This window comes from Pelophylax lessonae (genome assembly GCF_965119305.1).
Source record: "Pelophylax lessonae genome assembly, chromosome: 2".
Taxonomy (NCBI): Eukaryota; Metazoa; Chordata; class Amphibia; order Anura; family Ranidae; genus Pelophylax; species Pelophylax lessonae.
Window position 1 is genome coordinate 49,101,877 of NC_138769.1, and position 24,752 is coordinate 49,126,628.

General features: G+C 41.9%; 1 protein-coding gene across 1 annotated transcript in view; it reads right to left on the bottom strand.

Annotated features, from left to right (window-relative positions):
* Positions 1–24,752, bottom strand: part of DSCAM (DS cell adhesion molecule) — a 779,527-nt gene that overhangs the window by 85,363 nt on the left and 669,412 nt on the right. The window contains exon 28 of the mRNA XM_082245233.1: positions 20,565–20,595. Within this exon, the coding sequence (XP_082101359.1) occupies positions 20,565–20,595 (31 nt within the window). The remainder of the gene's footprint in view (positions 1–20,564; positions 20,596–24,752) is intronic.

The window sequence follows — 24,752 nt, forward strand, 5'->3', positions numbered from 1 at the left end:
TGACCAAAAAAAAAGAAAAAGAACAAAAAACCCTCCAACTAAATCACTGCAAAGCATGGTAGATCATTCTTAGAAGAGAACGTATTCACATGTCTCATTCCACCACAAATCCTAAAAATAAGAGGATTCCTCATTCTAATGACAGTGAGCAAAGCCATGCAAGTCACTCCCCAATGGCCATTCAAAACAGCTGGTATAAAGTGCAAATATAGCCTAATATTATACTATTTCCTCCAAACTGCATACAGCTATTTCAGGCTTTATTTTTTTTTTTAAATGAGCCTGTGGTGCGCAAAAACTAAACACCATAGGAGAACAAAAATAAAAATGTATGTGAACATACACAAAAAATTGCACTTAAGCCTAGTACACATGATTAAAAATTATCGGACGAATGATCGTCCATTTCTTTATTTTTTTGCATGCTAGTCTCCATATCAAAAACAAATAGGTTACTAAATTAAGAAAACTCTCATACGCGTATGGTAGAATGAAAATTCGGAAGTGATGTAATGTATTTGTATTGTACTTTCGGACAAAAACTGTACTGAATAAATGAAAATTGTATCTGGTAGGGTACAAGAAAAATTTTCATGTTTGTCCCTTTGGAAAATTTCGGATGAAAGCTGTGAACTAATGATCAGATTATTGTACGATTGCTTTGAAAGCGGTATTTTATGTACTATATTCTGATCGTGTGTACGAGGCTTAAGGGCACGTCAAATGGTCCCCTCCCGAAGAGGAAGATTTCTGACAGGCACACTCAGGTCCACCTAGCCAAAAGGCCTGGTGGACCCCTCAAAGGCCGCAGCTGACCAACAAAGTACTAAGTGGGAGCAAATCCCTAAGAGAGACCCCTCAAGGAAGAGAAGGAAGGAACCTAAGGGCTACACATCCTCCCCTTAGACTTTAAGGTTGGCCAGAAGACCCAAACCCTACCATCCTATAGTGAAAAAAACACACAAATAGAAGTGTAAGTAATACACAGGCAGAGAATTTTTGTTTTTTAAAAATGTAATAGGTGCCACTGCCAGTGCATGTACAGCAGCTAGGCCTTGCAACCTGCAATCAAAAAGTGCCCTGGTCTTGGCCAAAAGGCCTATCCCATACCATAAGGGGCTGTGCAGAAAGAAAAAACAAATGGTGTTGTTCTCACAGTGGGGTCCCCAACCCATAGTGATACTAAGAGCTCCCTGGGGGTGCTTAATAGTGTGGGCTCTCTGCTTCCCGAACACATGGCCAGACAAGGCAGCACTGCTTTAATCAGGAGGCACTGGGTCTCTCAGAACCATCCACACCTGAGAAATGCTCTCCACTCCCATCTGAACCAGTGGGCACTTCATTTGGTTTCTTTCCCATGAAGGAGGCCCTCAGGACCCTTATCATACCTGCAGAGATACTATACAGCCAGCAATTCCATCCAAAAGGCTGGAATGATGGCAGAGCACACCTACTGGACACTGATAACAACAGATAATACATTTGATCTTAGTCAAAAGGCTGACAGCTGTTTCAGACTTGTTGACCATTATTGGTGCAGTGCATGAAAACAATGGCTTCTATGGAGTAGGGCTTGGGGACCACCAAGAAAATATACCCATGAAGGTTATAGTGAGAAGAGAGTAGGAATCAAAATACTCTCCAACCAAATCAGTGTAGAGTACAGAAGAGTCTTTGTAGAACAGAAGGTATACAAATGTCTCATTTCCTCACATACCCCCCAAAATAACAGGATTATTCCTCACTTCAAGATAGTGGGTAGAGCCATGCAAATCATTCCTTGAGACCCTAACGGAATGGCCAATGCTTCATTATTAAAAGGTTGTGAATAGTGAGGGACCTATAGTGTCTCATACATTGTTCTGAACATAGTGGTGCAGAAAACCCACCTTGATTAGTGGAGAGGCCGGTCACATAAATCTGCCACATCAATGCGGAACCCAGCCATTTTTGCAAACTTTTTCCAGGCATTCGTTTTTTTAATGGCACCAAGAACAAGTATAAAGCATGTCACTGTGCTTTATAATTTTGCCTTTTCTTTAAAAGGTAGCAGCATGGCTCAAGTATGGCTATGATGCTGCTTTTTAAAATGGCCCCTATGGTCCATACAGGGTGAAAAAAAAAAAAATAAATAAAGACTTTAATTGCTCGGAAATGAAAAGGAAGAATAAAAAACTTCTGATCAGAATTCTTCCAGAGACGAAGGAATGCTTTTAGTGTTAATATTTTACTTATTTCTTCCTCGCTTTTCTTTCGTAAGGGACAGAAAAACCTCTCTCATTTTTGCAAACAGCAAGCAGACACTTCAGACAGAATACAGAAGACGTAAGGATGCGGGACTTATTGAAAGGCTTGGATGTTGCCTTTTTTTGCCCTCCATACACAGATAATATGATTTATTTACCTGGGCTCTGGCCTGCTGGATGAAAGAACAGAAAGGCTCCTGGGGTCACTACCGCCTGCTAGTTTTCAGGGAAAATGCCAGCCTCTACTATTTTCTCACCAGACAAAATGGGATCTGTGCTGACTTTGATGAATACAAGTGGAAGACCACCACTGCTTCACTGAGAACAAGATTTCTGGTCTATTAAAATACAACTCAAATGCATTTAATGCCAGACTCCAGGCAGACATAAATACACCAAGTAATGCGGGTTTAAATTCAATAGAAAAACATTAAACTTTTTTTTTTAAATACACCAAATGTAAGCGTCTAAAACTCTGGAACTGTCTCGATATTAGTGTAGCACCCTCCTAGACAGGTGCTAGAGAGTGAGTATAGTTTTGGCTCTGTCTGCCTATTAGAGGAGCAGCAAATACATTCTATATTACACTCTGCTTAATAGGGAGCAGGATCCGTAGTTAGTTGTGTGATTCATCAGGTCTAAGGGAGTATCCCCAGCTGATCCAATGGGGAGGCACATTGGATAGTGGAGGAAACCTGGCCAAGGACATGCAGGCTTTTGATACAACCCCCGGGATTTGCATAGACTGTTTGTCTTGGTGCATTGTGGGGCAGAGTACAAAAAGCCAGGGGCACGTGAGGTAGAGGTCTTTAGCGGGAAGCAGAGTCCCAGAAGGATGGTGGTGGCTGCCTCCTCTTCTGCAGCAGTTGGTGATGGTCACAGGCAGTCGGCCTGGTCAACCTACAGTGTGGAGCTGAACCCAGAGGTCCAGGGGAACTGACTGAGGAGTTGAGGCACTGCGAGAATCTGGAAAGCAGTATCGTGAGTACAGAGGTTCTTGCCCAGGAAGGGAACCACTCCGGAGAGTGTAGTCAGTGGACGGGTGTCAGCCGCTATAGAGAAACGGGGTACTGAGGGAGTACCCTGAAGAGAAGTACAAACAGGAACATTTACTTCAGCTTCATTCAAGTGGCAGGATGAAGTAGTGGCCTTGCAGCATCCTCAAGTTAAAAGTCCTCAGAATTTGTGATTAGTTCAAGGTTGGAGTATCCCACTCATTCCTTCTCCCATCCTAATATAAAATAAAAACAAAAAAACATCTACCCCTAGACTGATCATTGACTGAGCCAAGAACGTAAAGTGCTATGAATTCTGCATGCAGTTGCTACGGGTAACCCAGGGGAATCCAAAAGTGTCAATCACCAGCAGTCCTCTAGGGGGCAGTGCTACAATAGCTTCCTATATTCTGCTCAGTGGACTGGGAGAGACAGGGGAAAGAATAGTATCCAACCGGCTCTGTGCTTTGTGGCAGAAGGCAGACAGAAAAAGAGAGCAGCATGATGACTCTTTGGTTCCTTATTGTCCAATCAGCAGGCTGGGAGTTTGCTTTTGACCAAGCTGTGCTGCTACTGCAGTAGGGTTTAATGACCTATGTTGTGGGAACAGACAAAGAGGTGCTAGATCTTCTATTATGGTGTCCAGTGATAAAGAGAGCCATCCTGCTAGTAGAGCCTTGGTGGGGTTCTCATACATACCAGAATACCCCCAACTGCCTCTGATGCAGCCTGTTTGAGCTGGCAAAACCAGTCAGGCATTTCTAGTCACCAGATCTACTCACCCACCGGACAAGAAACAGTCATCCCCTTCTACTGCAGCCGATCTGACAGATACAAAAGAGTCGGCTGACTACTAGGTTTACTTTGTATTGGCTATGAGCACTTTCCTGAGACATGCAATGGCAAGAGGAATGCAGAGGCTGACGCCCCTCCCCCGCTCTCTACATTTCTCTTGCCGTTGCTCGCCTCAGGAAAGTACTCACAGCCGAGACAAGCTGAAGTTTTGAACCAGCCATCCCTTTCAAAGCTGCCATATCAGTCGCGGCAGGAAGGGAGAGAGGCTGGTTGAACCTCATAACTAGGGTTAGAAAGCATCTAGCAACATCGGACAAAGTACACCATGTGCTACTGGTAGGACAAACAGGTGAAAATAACATAAATAAGACTAAATAAAGAAAATGAATGCAATCTCTACATTTGAGGGCTGGTTTTTGTTCTTGGGTCTATATACGCTTTAACACTTTCAGCCAGCTGAGACTAAATAAACCATTTTTTACTACAGTAGGAAAATACGTTGTGCTCTAAACACATCCTATACTTTGCCCTCAGTGCTGTACTCAGAAATATGATTTCCCAGGTGGGTGTAAAAAGAGCCTCCCACACACAATAATGTGGGCTGACATTCCTTCACTAAAGCCGGGGCGTTCTTTTTGTCCGAGCCTGGTACACACTGCAGTTCTGTAGTGCAGCAGAGTATTGCTCGGTATAAGTCATTGATAGAGCCAAGGATAATGTATGCTCTTAAAGCTTGCATTGGTTTAGTCAGCCCGTAAAAGGATAATTTTAACCCCTAGCTTTCAGATGTAAACTAAACCAGAATATTTACTCCTACAAGCCCAATCATATTCTTCAATATGAGTAAAAGCATGCACTGACACAAAAAAAAAGTCGCCACCAAAAAAAAAAGGTCACACACTCTAATATTTAATTGGCTTTGATTACGGCACACATTCACTGTGGCATTGTTTTGATAAGCTTCTGTAATGTCCCAAGATTTATTTCTGTCCAGTGTTGCATTCATTTTTCACCAGGATCTTGTATGGATGATGGGAGAGTCTGACCACTGCACAAAGCCTTCTCCAGCACATCCCAAAGAGTCTCAATGGGGTTAAGTTCTGGACTCTGTGGTTGCCAATCCACGTGTGAAAATAATGTCTCATGCTCCCTGAACCACTCTTTCACATTTGAGCCAGATGAATCCTGGCATTGTCATCTTGGAATATACCCGTGCCATCAGGGAAGAAAAAATCCATTGATGGAATAACCTGGTCATTCACTTTATTCAGGTAATCAGCTGACCTCATTCTTTGGGCACATGCAGTAACTATCCAATAGGATAGTTACTACATGCTTAATTTAGTTAGTTGCTTAGTTAATTCCAGGTGGCGACTTTTTTTTTTGGCCAGGCAGTCTATTTGATGAGTGTTTCATTGCAGGGGACTTTTATTTTCTTTGGATCCTAATAAGTGAGCAAAAAAGTTAATTTTGTTTCAACAACGCATTACACCTATATTCACATCTACTGTATGTGTACTGATGTGATTAAGGGTCAAGTGTTTTGTTTACCTTACTGACATGCATTGGAGGCCAATAAAAATTAATGCCATGCCTGCCCAAAACATATGTACAAATTGTTACCAATGCAATAACATATTGTAACAGTCATGGAAGTGTGAACAACCACAGCCCAGGGTTGTTGGAAAGAGGCCCTTGTCCCCATCAACATGACCTGCATGCTCCAATAAGGGTATGGTATGAATTTTTTTTTGGGCGGGGCACGCCATTTCTTTCTTTTTTTTTCATTTGGCATTGGGTTCCCCTTAAAATCCATACCAGACCCAAAGGGCGTGGTATAGACTGGGGGGGACCCTACGACATTTTTTTTTTTTTTAATTTTTCTATTGCCGGGCAATGCCAGCATTGTTTTCTTTACATTTATCTGTCAGTGGGGAAGCCCACTGACAGATGATGACTCATGGTTGTTAAGGGCGCAGGCGGCCGGCTTCCTGGCCCGTTACTTAACAACCAGCTATTCCTTCGCTCAGAATTCAAATTGGTTGACCATTTTTCGACCGATCCGAATTCTAATCTTCCTGAAAAGTGTGAATTGATTAGAAAATTAATAAACTAAACTAAATTCAATGGAAACTAAACTAAATTTAAGGAAAACTAAAACGAAACGAAACGAAACAAATTTTGAAACCAAACTAAACAAATTCCATAACGAAAAAAAATTAGTAACATAACAAATCCAAAACTAAACAATTTTTTTTCCGTTCTGCACGTCTAATTCACACTCCCTGGCAAAGAGTAGTGACAAGGGTTTAAAAAGTCAGGGCATCCAAAAAGTGATATTTTGTTTATAAGTTAGGAACTTCAGTCCCCAAATTCTGGCCCACTCTCCTTCACAAATGCTGCCATCTTTGAAGGTCCGGCATTGCCATTTTTGAAGGTCTGGGCTATGCACAGATGTGCCAAAGGGCTCTGCCAGGTCCTGGGGCACATCTGCGCACATGTTGAGTTTCAGGAGTATCCCCAGACAAAGGCCCGAGATCTCCTCAACTGCTCCATCTTCACCCATACAAACTCACACGTGCGCAGATGTGCTGAAGGTCTTTGCTGAGTCCTAGAGGAATGTGCAGACCTGCTGCATGGAATCAAGCACATCATCATTCTTGCCTAGGCGAGAAGGGTAAAAGTGCTGCCCTGCAATGCACAAAAGTAAAAAGCACTTAGAAAACATCCAATTGTGGAACAGGGAGGAAGCTGGAGTCGAATACAAACAATTGGCCAGGGGTGGTCTGCTTTGAGTTTCGTGAGCTGTCCAGGGGTGGTCTGCTTTGAGTTTCATAAGCTGTCTTAGCTGCTGCTGATATCTTATGTCTTGAATTAGTCATTCCCAACCAGAGTTCTATTTAACCCTAGGGTACCTGCAGAGGTTGCTAGGGGTTTCTTGAGCGGAGTTCCCTGAACACATCATCAATGAAAGCATGATAAAGTAAAAGTCAACACAAAGCCTTTGTTTTATTTGAGTTTTAGATTGTGAGGAAGGTTTTTTATTGCCACTGCTGGGAGATTTAGCTCACTTCCTTCATTGGTGACTGATGCCACATGGGACAGCAAAATACAGGTTTTTCTGGGTTACTTGTGCTGTGGCTGATTTACCTTCCATTTGATGGTGCCTGGATAGTTCCAAGGCCAACACCACTTGGCCAACACCACATAGTGCCAACTGCACGATACCAATCTCTTTAGCTGACTGTAAGGAGGGGGCATTGTTCTCACTGACACCTGATGAGTTGGTTTTAGCAGAGGTTACTAGAGACCTGAAAATTATTTTACCGGTTCCACTGGGGCAAATAGACTGAGAAAGGTCCGTCTTGGATACTCCAGCTGTAGAATCCCTCTTTTATAATGCCTGACCCTCATCTCTAGTTTCTCCTGTTGTGATTTCCACAATATACAGTAAAATACTTTTAAAGATTCCAGCAAGGAGGGTGGGAATCACTCTTTATTGGCCCTGCAGGTTTGCAGACCTGGGGACTACGCACAGAGATCTCTCCAAACCCTCCAGCATTTACCAAAATCTGAAGTATTGTTTTTTAGGTAGATTGACCCATTAAGACTTCCTGAATCTGTCTACTATGGTTATAGACAGTCCACTGCTGAATACATAATCAATGCAAGCATTATAAATATAGTCAACCCAAGCCTTTTTTTAATTTGAGTTTTAGATAGTGAGAGGTTTTTATGTAGTCTGAAGCCTTTCAATGCCTCCTATTCAAATCTATGGTAATGCTCCGCAACCGCACCGGTATGTAATTGCGGTGTGTCAGTACAGTGTGAATTTTAGCTGGTTGTTAAGAGCATCGTGATTGACAATGGCTCTACAATGGCGGACATTTTCTTTGTTTTTTTAATAAAGGAATTGTCAAAAACTGTCTGTTTTTATTTATTTTCCACACTTTTTTAGTGAATGGGTCGGGGTACAATGTAACCCATACTCATTCACGGGGGGGTGATCTGGGGGCTCCCTTGTAAAGGGGGCTTCCAGATTCCGATAAGCCCCCTGCCTGCAGTCCCCCATAACCACCACCCAGAGTTGTGGGCAAGAGGCCCTAGTCCCCATCAACATAGGGACAAAGGACAAGGTGCTTTGGGGTGGAGCAATCCCCCATGTTGAGGGCAGGTGGTCTGGTATGGTTCGGAGAGGGGGGGGTGTGGTGCTCGCTTGCCCCCACCCTCCCTGCCTGCTGCATGCTCAGATAAGGGTCTGGTATGGAATTTGGGGGGCGACCACACTGTTCTTTTTTTTATTTTGGCATGGTGTACCCCTTAAAATCAATACCAGACCCCTATCTGAACATGCAGCCCGGCAGGTCAGGAAAGGGAGGGTACAGGTGAGCGACAACGAACCCCCCCCCCCCCCCCATGAATCTTTTGCTTACATTTCAGCTCTTAGCAGGGAAGCCAGCTGACAGCTGAGGAGTCGTTGCTTGTGAAGGTGGCGGCTGGCTTCCCGGCCTGCTCTTTAACAACCAGCTATTGTAGGCATTTGTGGTGTGACTTTAAAAAGCCAAAAACGCTTGTCAATCTTACCACTAATGTGCATAGAGTGTTTGGGGGAGCATTTTTAAAGCTCATTAAATGCTTATCAACCTCACCTTTTAATGTGCATTAATGCTATAGTAGGCGCATTTGATACATGTCGGTACTTTGAGCAAGTGTGAACAAGCCCTAACAAAATATGACGATATAAAATAAGGCCTTATAAATGGAAAATAATGCACAGCAAGGTCTTTTTGCAGAGTAGTAAGGGGTAGAGAGGCAGCAATTATAAATTCAACACCAAAAAATAAATGGTCAATGCCGTTTACATGAAAACACATGCATAGAGGAAACACTACCATTCATTTTTCACATAAAGAGCAAAATTAATATAGTGTGCCTTCAAATCTACATTCATAAAGAACGCTGTAGGATAGCCGGAATTGCTTAGTAGACAGAATTTCATTGCACTGCTCCATACATCAAATAGGAGTCTATCCTGTGATTAGCAAGGTACAGTATGTGAGATTATACAGGCAATACGTGACTGCTATACATAAATTGCACTTTCACAGATCCCCTTAAGAGCCTGAAAATGACAGTGCTGCAAAAGTCCGTTGTGCATTAAATTCAGTCCTAGGCTATCAAATATACCGTTTATATTAACCTGAGTGTGTATAATCCAATTACCAGCCTCAAATTGATTACTTTGTTGAGGGATTTCCATTAATTGCGTGACTCACCTAATATTAGTCAGGGCTGAGTGTTCCAGTCTGTGCTCTAATGTGAGCACAAGTCATATAGAAGGACGGGGGTCATTGCCATTACATTGGATGTATAATCACAAAAGTACCTGCTTTATTAATAATAGAATTACATATTGCATTTCACTGGGAGTGGTGAAAGTGACTTAGTACTGATTGTGGATTTCCTGTACGACACATATTTACATTGTATTGATGGCAAATAATGCTTCTCCATACAAGCAGGCAGGGCTGGATTTACATCTCGGGAGCCTACAGGCAGAAAATGCTGAAGCACCCCCCCCCCCAAAAAAAAAAAAAACAGCACTAATCAATATGCTCATCTCCTAAGCATTAATTCCTTCTGCAAGTTAAAATTCTCCACAGCCCAGGGTTGTCGAGAAGAGGTCCTTCTCCCCATCAACATGGGGACAAGGTGCAGAGCCCCCCTGCCTCAAGCACCCCCCCATGCTGAGGGCATGTGGCCTGGTATGGTTCAGGGGGAGGGGCGCTCGCTCACCCCTCCCCCCCCCTTACTGACCTGCCAGGCTGCATGCTCAGATAAGGACCTGGTATGGATTTTGGGGGGGGGGGGAGCACACGCCGTTTTTTTTTTTTTTTTTTGTTAAAGCTTGCGTGGCGTTTTTTATCTGTATTGCCGGGGGCCGGCAATACATTTTGGCCGTGAGCAAGTTTAAATTACATTTTTGCTTTAGAAATGTCAGTCTTGCTGCAGCAGGCTCCATACATCGTACATATGCGCCACTTTACATGCACATTAAGGAGACCCCCCAGGGATGATATTTAAAGGAATTTTTCTTTTTTATTGTTTCACTTTAAGCATCATTAAAATCACTGCTTCTTTAAAAATGTTTTAAAAACATTTTTTGCATTGATACATGTCCCCCAGGTCATTACCCGGGTCCCCATACACGGTTTATGGCAACAACTTGCATATAAGCCTTGAAATGAGGACTTCAGATTTTTTATGTTCGTGTCCCACAGACTTTAATAGAGTTTGAAAGTTCGATAGAACTTTTTCCCTTTCCGAGATGTTCTGGTGTGAACCGAACATGGGGGTGTTCAGCCCATCTCTAATAGAGCTAATAGGCCCTTTGTGCAACCTCTACTTTTGAAGTTCTGTCATATTTTTGCATATTTTTGCATCATGAGGTCAGAGGTAGATCTGTCTTAATGTGTCCAATGTACATTTCTAAGCTCGTATGAGTGGGTGCTGAGTGGTGCCTGATGAAACTGGATCAACCCGGTGAGACTGGTCATCTTATATCTGTGGCTCTGGTAGAACTTTGAACAACAGTTCTAAGCCTTGAAAAAGGAGCGCGGCTGCCGTACAACTCGCAGCACACACGCTCAGAAACGCGTTGCATACTGGTGACGTCATGATCCTGCGCCTGCAGAGTCCCAAGCCTCGCCTTGGTCGGATTTCCATCACCATGACAGCCGGCTCTCAACGGAGACCAACAGAAGCAACGAGACGCCATAGCCACTGCTCTGCAGGACAATCAGGGACTTTACCTCACACTACCCTCAGGGCCGTCTTTAATTATGATTGGACCCTGGGCAAATATTTTCTTGGGCCTTCCCAAAACCATTTATTAACTATTTGCTGCCAGTGCAGGCTTAAGGGGCAGCTGCTTTGGGCAGCACAACAATGACTGGACCCAGGGCAGCTGCCCCTTTTGCCCTGTGTTAAAGACGGCCCTGACTACCCTTCAGATGTTCCTGTCTACCCTTACTTTCTGTAAGTTTTTACTGTTGTTTTTATTGCATTAAATTGGATACTTGCACTTAGAGATGCCTCTCTCTCATTCCTCTCCTTAGTACATTCGATAGCTTGATGAATGTCATCCCAAAATACTTCAAAATGTGGTTTTCTTGTAACAGTTGATTAAGGAATGAATGTAATTTCCCAAACGAAAACCACGTTCACGGTTAGAAATTCCTTTGTTCGAGAAACATTTTCCATCAAACTTCAAATTTCCTCATCTTTGCGAGTATCGATTTTCTACCACTAGTTATTTAAAAAAATCAAACATTCTTAAAGCGAAAACTGTTGAATAAAACTCTACTACCGTATAGCCAGTTTTAGTCTACTGAACTTTCAAAAAGGGAGATTTGAACCCAAGGCTTTTCACCATAAAGCATCATAATCCATCACCAATGCCCATAAGCACAAACAGCTATGATGGGCTTTACCTACTGAGGGATTCCCAGCTGTAAGAAGACAAACATCAGAGGTTATTGGGGAGGAGGTGATCAGAGGTGTAGGGTCCCCCTTTTTTATACCCAGGAAATTACTTTTGTTAAAACTCTTTGACGGCCCTTTGAAGGCAATAAAAGCCTTGATACTTCCTAAAAATAGACACTGACACAAGCTCTCCAATTATCTCACAAGAAAAAAAAAAAAATCGCCACAGGCGCTCAGAGTGAAGGTCAGTGATAAACACCATTACAGACGACTATTCTCCAGTGCTGAACGGCTGTCCATATGCATACAAAACGTGTTATGTTTTGGCTATTTTCCAGTCTTTTACATTCTATAATTGGCTTAGTGGTTGTCAGGTAGGTCATTTAGCTGCAGGCACAATTTATGATGCATAAGAGAGATTTCGGAGTATTTAAAAAAAAAAGTAAATTTTCTGTACATCTGCTTGTTACATATTATCATCATTATTACTCTGCAGCAGTGGCATAGCAACAGGGGTGGAAGAGCTATCAACACATACCAGAGTCAAGTCACAGGGAGTAGATGAGCTTTGTTCATGCTTAAAGGGACACTATAAATATTGTTAGTTTTTTTTTTTAGGTCTATTTAGAAGTTTAAAAATCTTTATACTTTCTGTGTTTTATTACATACTCAATCTCTGCTTTACAAAATAATATTTAGCAAGCAGTTTCCAAAACTCTAGGGGCTAAAAAGACAACACAGAAGGTGAAGCTTGCATTCATGCCCCCTTCCACTGCAATCTTGCACTAAGTTGTTTAAAAAGAATCCCTGCTTGATGACCCATAGAGGTAGACGGCAATCTCCTTTCAGCAGAGGTGAAAGTGATAGTTGTTCTTATTTGAAAATGAGAATAGAGCGCCATCTGCTGACTAGTTAAAAAACTACTTAATAGAAATAGTAAAAAGGTGTTAAACGACTGTATCTTACAGTCATAAAACCACCGAAAGATGGGACTTTACAGGCAGTGATATATCTGGCATAAAAGATAGTCAAAAATCAAAAACAGTTAAAATGTGTAAATTTTATTAATTAACAACAGATTAAACATAAATCATGGATGCAACAGAGAAGCATCAATAGTTAAAATAGTATACATGGTTTACACATATTTGGAATACTTGGAACCGAGAGATACAATGATGGGGTCACCAGGGTCCAACATGTTTCGCCAATGTAGTGGGCTTCATCAGGGACCAGAGATATTAGTGACCTCTCAAATGGCTCACTGATTCAAATATTAAAGATATTTAAGCCTAGACAACGACAAGGATCATAGCATACATGTGCAGCAAGGGTGGACCAACCCAGGTCATATAAGACAGGGGATATCGTGTCCTCAACAGCTGGTAGATCCTGGACACGACTACCTGACGCTGCAGGACGTTGGACACATTACCTTTTTTAAGATCCACTCACCTCTCTGAGGTTGAGACCTCCTTTCTACATTTGTCCCCCATGATATTTTGGTCTGCTGCTTATCCTGCCCGGTCCAGTATCTACCAGCTGTTGAGGACACGATATCCCCTGTCTTGTATGACCTGGGTTGGTCCACCCTTGCTGCACATGTATGCTATGATCCTTGTCGTTGTCTAGGCTTAAATATCTTTAATATTTGAATCAGTGAGCCATTTGAGAGGTCACTAATATCTCTGGTCCCTGATGAAGCCCACTACATTGGCGAAACATGTTGGACCCTGGTGACCCCATCATTGTATCTCTCGGTTCCAAGTATTCCAAATATGTGTAAACCATGTATACTATTTTAACTATTGATGCTTCTCTGTTGCATCCATGATTTATGTTTAATCTGTTGTTAATTAATAAAATTTACACATTTTAACTGTTTTTGATTTTTGACTATCTGTTATGCCAGATATATCACTGCCTGTAAAGTCCCATCTTTCGGTGGTTTTATGACTGTAAGATACAGTCGTTTAACACCTTTTTACTATTATAGTGTTGCACTAGGGATGTGGTAGTGATTGTTGGTTGATGGTGAACCAGTGTCGGCCTTTTAAACCTTTTCTATGACTTAATAGAAATACTCAATATTTCATAATATGCATGTTAAAGTGGACCTAAACTCAAGAAGTGAAGGTTTGTGCTCTCATAGACGATATCTAGAGATGTTAAATGTGTCCAAGCAGTACCCCAAAAAAATGCACTTGGATTTCCCCTAAAAAAACAGCAGTGCATTTTCTGTGCCTAGGCATTCTGATTTCTTGAGCCTCATATCTGTATATCTGCAGTGTGAGACCATCTAAGCTACATGCCTCTGACAACTAGCTTTCCAGAATTGTAGTGAGATTTTGTGATGTCACTACTGTGCTGCTCATTATTCTTCTTGCTTGAGAGGATGCTGTACCTGAGGACCTGCGGTGCAAGGATCTTCCTGCTTCTTTGTCATTCGTTTTGTGTTTCTGTGCTTTCTGAACCTCTTCTGCTACTTGAATATTTTTCCACAAGCCATCAGATTACCAGTCATCACAGGGACAGCTTTGACATCCTCTACTAGGATGCACCTAAGAAATACAGTATGTTTCTACCTTATTAGCCCTATTACATTGCAAGGAATATAGATTACTGCTCATTTCAAAAAGGAACCTTGTATGTCAGACTGTATAATTATATCAACAATTAATAGGTAGATGGTGACAGGCTGACTTATAGGTGCTCCTCAGGTTGTTGGGTGCATATACTGTAACTGGGGAATTCTTAGTCTGTGCAGTTCCCCTGAATAGATTAAAGCAGAGTTCTATATGGCCTAATGTTTGTGAGGGATGTATTTCCCATGTGGTTTTAACACATTATTTTAATATTTGTAATAGAAAGTTATATTGTATTGTATGTCATTTCTGTGTTAGTCCTTTTTGTACCATTAAAGTCCAACATGCAAGGTTCCTTTTTGAAATGATACAGTCAGGTCCATAAATATTGGGACATCGACACAATTCTAATCTTTTTGGCTCTATACACCACCACAATGGATTTGAAACAAACAAGATGTGCTTTAACTGCAGACTTTCAGCTTTAATTTGAGGATATTTACACCCAAATCAGGTGAACGGTGTAGGAATTACAAAATGTTGTATATGTGCCTCCCACTTTTTAAGGGACCAAAAGTAATGGGACATATTAACAGTCATAAATCAAACTTTCACTTTTTTAATACTTGGTTGCAAATCCTTTGCAGTCAATTATAGCCTGAAGTCTGGAATGCATAGACGCTGGGTTTCATCCCTGGTGATGCTCTGCCAGGCCTCTACTGCAACTGTCTTCAGTTCCTGCTTGTTCTTTGGGCATGTTCCCGTCAGTTTTGTCTTCAGCAAGTGAAATGCATGCTCAATCGGATTCAGGTCAGGTACTTGACTTGGCCATTGCATAACATTCCAGTTCTCTCCCTTAAAAAACTCTTTGGTTGCTTTCGCAGTATGCTTCGGGTCATTATCCATCTGCACTGTGAAGCGCGGTCCAATGAGTTCTGCAGCATTTGGCTTAAAATGAGCAGATAATATTGCCCGAAACACTTCAGAATAAATTCTGCTGCTTTTGTCAGCAGTCACATCATCAATAAATACAAGAGAACCAGTTCCATTGGCAGCCATACATGCCCACACCATGACACTACCACCACCATGCTTCACTGATGAGGTGGTATGCTTTGTATCATGAGCAGTTCCTTTCCTTCTGCATACTCTTCTCTTCCCATCACTCTGGTACAAGTTGATCTTGGTCTCATCTGTCCAAAGGATGTTGTTCCAGAATTGTGAAGGCTTTTTTAGATGTTGTTTGGCAAACTCTAATCTGGCCTTCCTGTTTTTGAGGCTCACAAATGGTTTACATCTTGTGGTGAACCCTCTGTATTCACTCTGGTGAAGTCTTCTCTTGATTGTTGACTTTGACACACATACACCTACCTCCTGGAGAGTGTTCTTCATCTGACACACATACACCTACCTCCTGGAGAGTGTTCTTAATCTGGCCAACTGTTGTGAAGGGTGTTTTCTTCACCAGGGAAAGAATTCTTCAGCCATCCACCACAGTTGTTTTCCGTGGTCTTCCGGGTCATTTGGTGTTGCTGCGTTCTTTCTTTTTAAGGATGTTCCAAACAGTTGATTTGGCCACACCTAATGTTTTTGCTATCTCTCTGATGGGTTTGTTTTGTTTTTTCAGCCTAATGATGGCTTGCTTCACTGATAGTGACAGCTCTTTGGATCTCATATTGAAAGTTAAGAGCAACAGATTCCAAATGCAAATAGCACACTTGAAATTAACTCTGCACCTTTTATCTGCTCCTTGTAAATGGGATAATGAGGGAATAACACACACCTGGCCATTGAACAGCTGAGCAGCCAATTGTCCCATTACTTTTGGTCCCTTAAAAAGTGGGAGGCACATATACAAACTAATGTAATTCCTACACCTCTGTAAGATTCTGGTACCTCTAGTACCCTTATTTACTACTTTCTTTTCAATGCGTCCCACCTTTCCCTTTAGGTGGTACGCATATACCTTTAAGAGCGATGAGGTCACTGCTGAACGCCGCAGAGCGGCTATTTCAACCACCGGCGGTCTCACTCACATCGTTCGTTCAACCTGCTTGGCTGTCCACATGCTTGCTAGTGTGTCTCGCTGTCGGAACCTCCAGTTGCTTTCCTTTGCCTTGAACAGACCGGAACCTCGCTCCTGATCCCTGTATCTCGCTACCGGATCACTCCTCATTACCGGACCCCGCTACTAACCTACTCTCTAGTGATAAGTACCCCGTAGGGGAACCTCCATAAAACCTACTTACACTATACCTATTGCTCACTAAAGACTGTCACTCTCTATGCAATACTAAACCTATCATCTGCACTGTTATTTAGATTGCTAGCTCTTGAGCCTACTAACATCTATCCTTGCACTGGGTTAGTCTCTCCTGTATGTCATCTGCTATCCTACCACCTACTACCATACATGATTGCTAACCTATCTGCATCCTACCTGTTACCATCTATACTCTCCTGAACATTTCTCTCGAGTGCTTGCCATCTACTGTCACTGTTCATACCTGTCCCTTCAGCACATCACCACTATACTGCTATATACATCTATCACTCCAGGAACATCTTATTGAGTGTGTATATTTGTATGCTGAATCAGGCAGGCCACAGTGATGAGTCTTGGGAGTTGGAATTGGTATTTCAACACATCTCTACATGACTGCTGAGTGGAGATTTCTGTAGCTGCAAATCCATCTTGTTACAAAACGCAGGAGCGTTACAACCTCAAATTAAAGCTGAAAGTCTGCAGATAAAGCACATCTTGGTTGTTTCATTTCAAATCCATTGTGGTGGTGTATAGAGCCAAAAAGATTAGAATTGTGTCAATGTCCCAATATTTATGGACCTTACTGTATATATTATGGATGTGGTACATTTATAGTAGTCAAACCTTTCTCTTTTTGATATTTGATAAGAGACTACTTCTCCGTATGACCTTTTGTTGTTAAATCAAGATCATCAATGAATCCCACAGGTGACCAAGGAGGAAAGGGTGCCTACAGTCATTTGGAGCATGCTCTTAGTGGCTGTGGAGGACAGTAGGTTACTGCTACTTGACTACTGATATTCTGATGTTTGAAGCGGGACAACCCAGTCCTTTCTGAGATCTGACTCTTGTAACACAGTTCGCTCATCTCTAGTTATAGGAACAGTTGTAGGCTTCCTGTAATCTTAAATAGGCCTGCCTGTTCTCTTCCTACTTCTCTCACTCATTTAATTTTTTTTTAGTGTCCATACCATTCTTTGTAATCTCTAGCAACAGCATTGATATCGGCAATTGTTCCACAATTAATTGTTTGGATCACAAATCTTTTGCATTCTAATGTTTGGTAATAATAATAAATTATCTGCAGAGTTCTTTTTCTCCAAATTGGTCATAATAAAACAGAGAGTCAAAAATGGCTGACCGGTCTGGCAGCACCTGTCAATGTCCCATCAATCAGTATCATGTTTGAGTGGGTGAATATAATAACTAAACTTATGATTAAACTGATCAATATCCATCTAAAACTAAAATTAAAGGTTTGTCTTAGGCTTTCAAAGATACATACTGTCCACGTATTTTTTTTTTTATTAGGTTATTCATAACAACCATTGAAATTTTGGCAAAGATCTAACTCTAAGGCTCCATGTACACGGGACGCTGGAAATGGCCGTTTAGGAGCAGTTGGGCGTTTTTTTCAGAAGCCCCTGAACCCATCTACATTTTATCTTATCTGTCCATGTACACCAGGTCGTTTACAGTCATTTGCAGGCAGTTGCGTTCAGGGACTGTTTTTAGAACGCAATTGTTTGCGTTCGAACGTGTGTTTCACGGCGTTTCAAATGCACAAACGCGTCCGAACGCGTCTGAACGCGATGACCCGCGTTTAGCGTTCGCGTTTTTCCATTTTAAAGGGGAATCATTTTTTTGACCTCTAGGAACGCTTCTAAACGCAAACGCCCGCAAACGCTGCTAAACGCCCGCTAAACGCGGGTACAAACGCGACCGAACGCACGTTTCAAACGTCCTAAAAATTCCAGCATTCAAAGGGACTTTTAACAACGTCCCGTGTACATGGAGTCTACCGCTTTTAGCAAAACATTTTGCCATTGTGGTTAGATGCATGAGAAACAATAAAGAAGGTGAAAATAAGGGGTTGTTGCTTGGTTTTAAGGCTGCAATGGACTTTTGGTATTGAGGGTTACGAAAGCTCCTTTCAACTATCCTGGTCACTTTCTTGTGCCAAATAATAGCATTATTTGACATTTTTTTCACAGAAAGTAAAAAAAAAAAAAAAAAACCCACAAAGAAAAAAGACAGTAACATAAGGCCCCTTTCACACATGCTGTCCCTTTGTCCGTTTTTCATCCATCGACGGATGAAAAACGGACACCAATGCACCTCTATGGAAGAACAGATGTAAATGGATGATCCTCCATTTACATCAGTTTACATTCGTATCAGTCAGCATCCGTTTTTTTTTAACTGATCAAAGCTCTGTTTTTCCTCCGTTAAAAAAAAATAAAAACGGTTCGGACCAAAAACGGATGTAAACTGACAAATGGTCAGTTTTTCATCCGTTTTTGGATTGGTACAGGATGTAAAAAAAAAAAAACTGATGAAAAACTGATGAGCACTGATGAAAAACAGATGAAAAAAGGATGAAAAACTGATAAAAAGCAGATGAAAAACTGATGACCACTGATGAAAAATGGATGAAAAAAGGATGAAAAAACTGATGACCACTGATGAAAAACCTAATGAAAAGCAGATGAAAAACTGATGACCACTGATGAAAAACCGATGAATACTTCATCCTTTTTGACATGACTGAACTGAAGAAATGAACAATCCACTTGTGTGAAAGGGGCCTAAGAGCCCATTCACACTAAGGGATCTTTCACACGGTCCGCCTCCGCAGGCGGATCCGTGTTGCTCAGCGGGGATCGATCCGCGATTCCCGCTGAGCCGGGCGGATGACAGCTCCGTCTCCGCTTGCAGAGCGGAGAGGGAGGTGTCTCAGCACCCGCTGCCCTCTATGGGGGATCGGATGAGAGCGGACCGCTTGTCCGCTCTCATCAGATCCGCTCCGCTCCGATTACTGAACGGATGGAAAAATAGGGTTTCCATCCGTCCAGATTTCAGCACAGGATCGGATGCGGATGGCAGCGGGTGTCAGCGGAGGTGTCTCCGCTGACACCCGCTGCCCCATAGAGCTGCATGGAGGATCCGATCAGATCCGCCTAAAAAACTGACAGGCGGATCTGATCGGACCGCCCGTGTGAAAGAGCCTTAATACGACTTGTCAGGCGACTTGTCAGCCTGACAAGTCGCGGTCCGTCGCGGTCCCATTGTGTGGTACAGGAGCCATTCTAATAGGAGCGACACAAGTCGCTCCGACTTAGAAAAAGGTTCCTGTACTACTTTGGGGCGACCTGGAGCGACTTGCATAGACATTCATTCTGTGAAGTCCGTGCAAGTCGTGCCGAAGTCACGCTGCACGTGACTTCACAGGTCGCCCCCGAAGTCGTGCCGCGTTGGTGTGAACCGGCACTTAATCATTTAAATCAACAGTACCCAAGTAATGTAATACAAAGAAGTAAGACAACAACAAAGAACAGTACATATAAATAAAATAAACTAAAGACATTGATAAAATAGAAAGAGTCCAGAGACCGGTAACAAAAATGGTGAAAGGTTTGGGGGATAAAACATATCCAGAGCGACTTCAGGAACTAAATATGTACAGTCTGGAGGAAAGAAGGGAAAGGGGAGACATGATTGAAACCTTAAAATACATCAAGGGGTTGAAAAAGGTTCAGGAAGGGAATTTTTTCAATATGAAACCAAGATCAGGAACACGGGGACATGACCTCAAACTAACTGGAAGAACGTTCAAAACTAATCTTAGAAAGTATTATTTTACTGAAAGGGTAGTTAATGCTTGGAATAAACTAGCAGCAGAGGTAGTGAGACAGTCAACAGTATATGGCTTCAAACATGCTTAAGACAAACATAGATCTATAGTCAGACAATAAAGTTAATGAAAAAATAAATAAATAAATAAAAAATGGGCAGACTCGATGGACTGCCCAGTCTTTTTCTGCCATCACTTTTCTATGTTTCTTAAAAAAAAAATATATATATATATATATTTTTTTTTTTTTTTTTTACACAAATTTTGCCTAAGCAGTTCAATTAGCATAACTTTCCGCATTGGTAATTTTACTTAATTCACTCGGCGCATCCCTAAAAATATCCATAGGGGTCTAAAATACAAGATGTTCTATCTAGGCTGGCTGTACTCACTGGAGGGAAGCAGTGTCATTTTAACAATTCATTTAAATTTCAAAGTTGGACCGCAGGGGAGTCTGCATGGGTTTCAGCGTGTCTTCTTGAAAGAAACACTGGCAAAAATAACATAATCCCGGGTGTAAAAAAGAGAAGGTAAAAATATAATATAAAATCTTCTTACCTCATGAGCATCTCGGCCAAACTTTTCGCATCTGAAAAAAAACAAATACAAATCCGTGAACACACAATAATTAAACTTTTAGTCAATGAACACAACTGTTCAGTTTCTTTTTATGTTTTTTTTATTTTTTTTGCATTTTTTTTTATATGTTTTCATTTTCTCATTTAAAGTGTAGCTAAAGGCATTTTGTTTTTGTTATGGATAGAGTGCGGGGACCGTAGATCCTCTGTCAAGATTTGATTGCTGATTTCCCAGCTGGGGAGCTTCACTTTCATTATCTGTCCTGGTGACCCCTGTCCCCAGAATGAAAGGTGGGAAACCATAAAAAAGTTTGAACTGTCACTGAAACAGAGGCAGAGAGCAGTGAAGGATTAAACTCTGTGGAGGCAGTGGAAACTTTGGTGCCCCCCTGGCAGGTTTCTGGAGGTTTCTCGTGTGCGCTCTAGTGAGATAACATTGAACTAAGTAGTGTGCACGTCGGCTGCTAGACGGAGATGACTATCACTACTGTACATTACATGTACACCGGTTACACCATTTTTGGAAACTAGCCTGAATATTCATGGGGTCTCAGCCAATCCCTGGGGAGGTGTGTCCAGTAGGTGGTTGCAGACAGCTAAAAGAAGATGAGCTTTAACCACTTTACCACCGGAGGATTTTGCTGTCTTACGTCCAGGCCACTTTTTGCGATTCGGCACTGTGCGAATTTAACTGACAATTGCGCGGTCGTGCGACGCTGTACCCAAATAAAAATTTACGTCCTTTTTTTTCCCACAAACAGAGCTTTCTTTTGGTGGTATTTGATCACCTGTGCGATTTTTACTTTTTGCGCTATAAACAAAAAAATAGCGTAAATTTTGAAAAAATAACAACATTTTTCACATTTTTTATATGAAATTCCCCCCAAAAAAATGTAAAAATCAAAATTTTTTTACATTTTTGGCCAATTTGTTTTCTGATACCTATGGGAGGGGTTAATGTATGCCTAGTGCTTACTGACATGTGTGGGGGGAGGTGACTGAGTGACACAGGGACAGATCGCAGGTTCAGCTATGCTGAACCCTGCAATCTGACCCTGTCTGTCACTTAGGAGATCCGCCCGCTTTGTTTACACAAGCGGACGGATCTCCAGACTCGATTCCCGACGATCGGGGAAGAGCAGCGGTGCTCCTCCCCTGGCCCAACTCCCGCTGTGACTGAATACAGCGGGAGCGAGCCTCCAGCGAGCCTCCAGCGGCGCGCGCGCGCCGCCCACAAGGGGAGGAGTCCAGCGACGTAGGTCTACGTCGCTGGATGGGAACGAGCCACTTTGCCGCAGTACGGTCAACGTGACTGGTCGGCAAGTGGTTAAGGAGAAACTGTAATGTGAATCTGATGTCTATGGTTTAGGAAGTAGTAGTCATTAACCGCCCTTTATTACCAGGCCATTTTTTTGTGATAAGGCACTGTGTAACTTAAACTGGCCTTTGCATGGTTGTGTAACACTATACATAAATTAAATTTATATCATTTTTTTTTACCACAAATGGAGCTTTCTTTTGGTGATATTTGATCACCACTGGGTTTTTTATTTATTGTGCTATAAACAAAAAAAGACAGACAATTTTGAAAAAAAAAAAAAAGACTCTCTGCTATAAAACATATCCAATAAAAACATGTAAAAAAATTGAAATTCTTTATAAATCCCAATAAGTGTATATTGATTGACTTGCGCAAAAGTTATAGCATCTACAAACGATGTTATATATACTGGAATTTTTATTTATGTATTTTTTTTATACTATTAATGGCGGCGATCAATGACCTCTAGTGAGACTGCGATATTGTGGCGGTCAATCTGACACTAACTGACACTTTTGATACTTTGTGGGAACCAGTGACACGAATACTGTGATCAGTGCTAAAAATATATAGTACACTGTCACTGTACTAATGACACTGGCAGGGAAGGGGTTATCTAGGGTGATCAAAGGGTTAAATGTGTGCTTAACCAGTGTTTATGTGTGTACTGTGTGATACTTTCACTAAGAGATGTGCTGGTTTTTATTCCCTGCTTTGCAGGGAAACAGAAACCAACACATCTCTGCTGACAGGACAGAGCTCTGTCTGGTTTAAACAGAGCTCTGTCTTCCTCCTCACGGATCAGCGGGTGCTAGCGGTCCTCCACTGGCTGGCACTGGCTGATTGGCTAGTACTGTGACTAATCACAGTGCCAATGGCGCGTGCGCACCCCTACCCAGAAGAGCACATGATTCTGAGTAGCCGTCCAGCACTGTAGCAGTAAAGCGGCCGACAAGTAATTATTAGGTACATTACATTAATACAGGATTTTCTCCTTGGAGTATTTTATCTAAAGTTTTTATTTCTTTGAGTTGATTCATTTTTTCTATTTTTTGTAAACAATTTACGAAAGCTTCATTGTAGTTTTTCTTTCGAGATCAAATCAATATTATTTTGATCTGTTGTCGTGGGGTCCCTTAAACAGCATGGCGCTCATAGGCCAGTGCCTATGTGGGAATCTGGTACTGGTAGAGGGAAAATCCTTCAATGGGGATGCTAGGTCACTTTTTTGGAGAAGTCTTCTCTAGTTTTATGTTTTGTCCCAAGACAGGATGTAAAGGAAAATATCCCCAATGGGACACTCATTCAATACTCTATCCAACACTAAGAATAAAATGAATGGCTTCAGATATATGGTAATTACTTTATACAACCCCTTTCTTTTTCATCTTACTTCATCTTTCAAGCCGACTTACTTCTATTAGGTGCTGAAATATAAAATTTTATAGATGCACCTAGCACATCACCTATTCACTGTCTGAAAAACACCCAGCATGCTAAAATAGAACATTGCAATGGAGACACAAACAGCAATAAATATCTGATAGACGTTCTAGCCCTTGACCAAAGCTTAACTCCTGGTACTCAAGGCACTAACCCAAAATAAATTCCTGGGTATGTTTTTATGCTATCAAAAATTTAAGAAACCACACTAATGGTGAAACAAATATTATGTGAATATTAGCTACAAGTACGCTAGGTGATATTTACCATAGCATACATACTAATCAGTAAACAAACTTCGTCCTTTAAGAACTTAATTTTTGACGTAATTTGTCAGGGTGGAGCTACACTGATGCCATCAAACACTGGAAGTCTGGAATTTGGTCGACTTGTGTATACACTGCTGTTTTATCTCATGTGAGTGAAATTTTAGTTTTTTAATAAAATTCCTGGCAGATTTAAGGCTAGCACACACGGGTCGAATGTCGGGCGGCACTGGCCAGTTCAGAAGAAACCAGTCGACATTCGTCCCGTGTGTACTGCAGCCGGTCAGACAGAAGTCGACAATGACCAAAAAAGGTTTGCAGACTGGATCCTAATCAGCGCTCAATGGCTGAGAGCACTGACGTTCTGCGGGAAGGCAGGGGAGATCCGATGTTAGTAGCTGGAGCTAGTAGTTTGTATAAAGCTTTAAACTATGTGGAGCATGAGTGTCATCTTTTTTCTCTGAGCGTGGATGGGTGGGAGACTTGGAGCAAGACTAGATTGCAAGCAGTGCCATATGTGAGGCATTTTGGGAGGGCTTTTTGGACCAGGTTTATATACAGCTGAGTGCCTTAAAGTGAACCCGTGTCCAGTCTGCAACTTGTGAGTGTTTCCTGAGGAGTGCTCTTGCAGTGGATCTGTATAATAACATACACCATACATATAGAACGTTCCATAATCTGACAATCATGCAGTTCTGGTAAGCCCCATATTAATTATTTTTGGTGGAGGTCAACTCACCAGCGTGGGATACACTTTACACTTCATTGCTTTCACGCAGACTTTGTAAGTTTTTATGCTAGTTGTCCAAAATCCTTAACTAAATCTGTGTTCACATGGCTACCAAGTTTCTCTCTTCTTTTCAACACAAGAGGGAGGGGTCCTTATGTGGGTGTTCACATCCCTGCCTGGGTGACGTAGGCACTGCCTAATGACTGTCCTGCATTGGGATCTTCAGAGGACAGCAGAAGTATGATGAGGTCAGGAAGAGGAAAATGGTCTACTGCAGTGCTGGGTCCAGTGGCTGTGACTCCTGGAAGTGGCACTAGCGAGGTACATACATAGATAGTGGACTTAGGTGAGAATTTTAAAAAAAGCATCTAAAGGTTTTTTTTTTATAAAGAACATGCTGAATGGGTA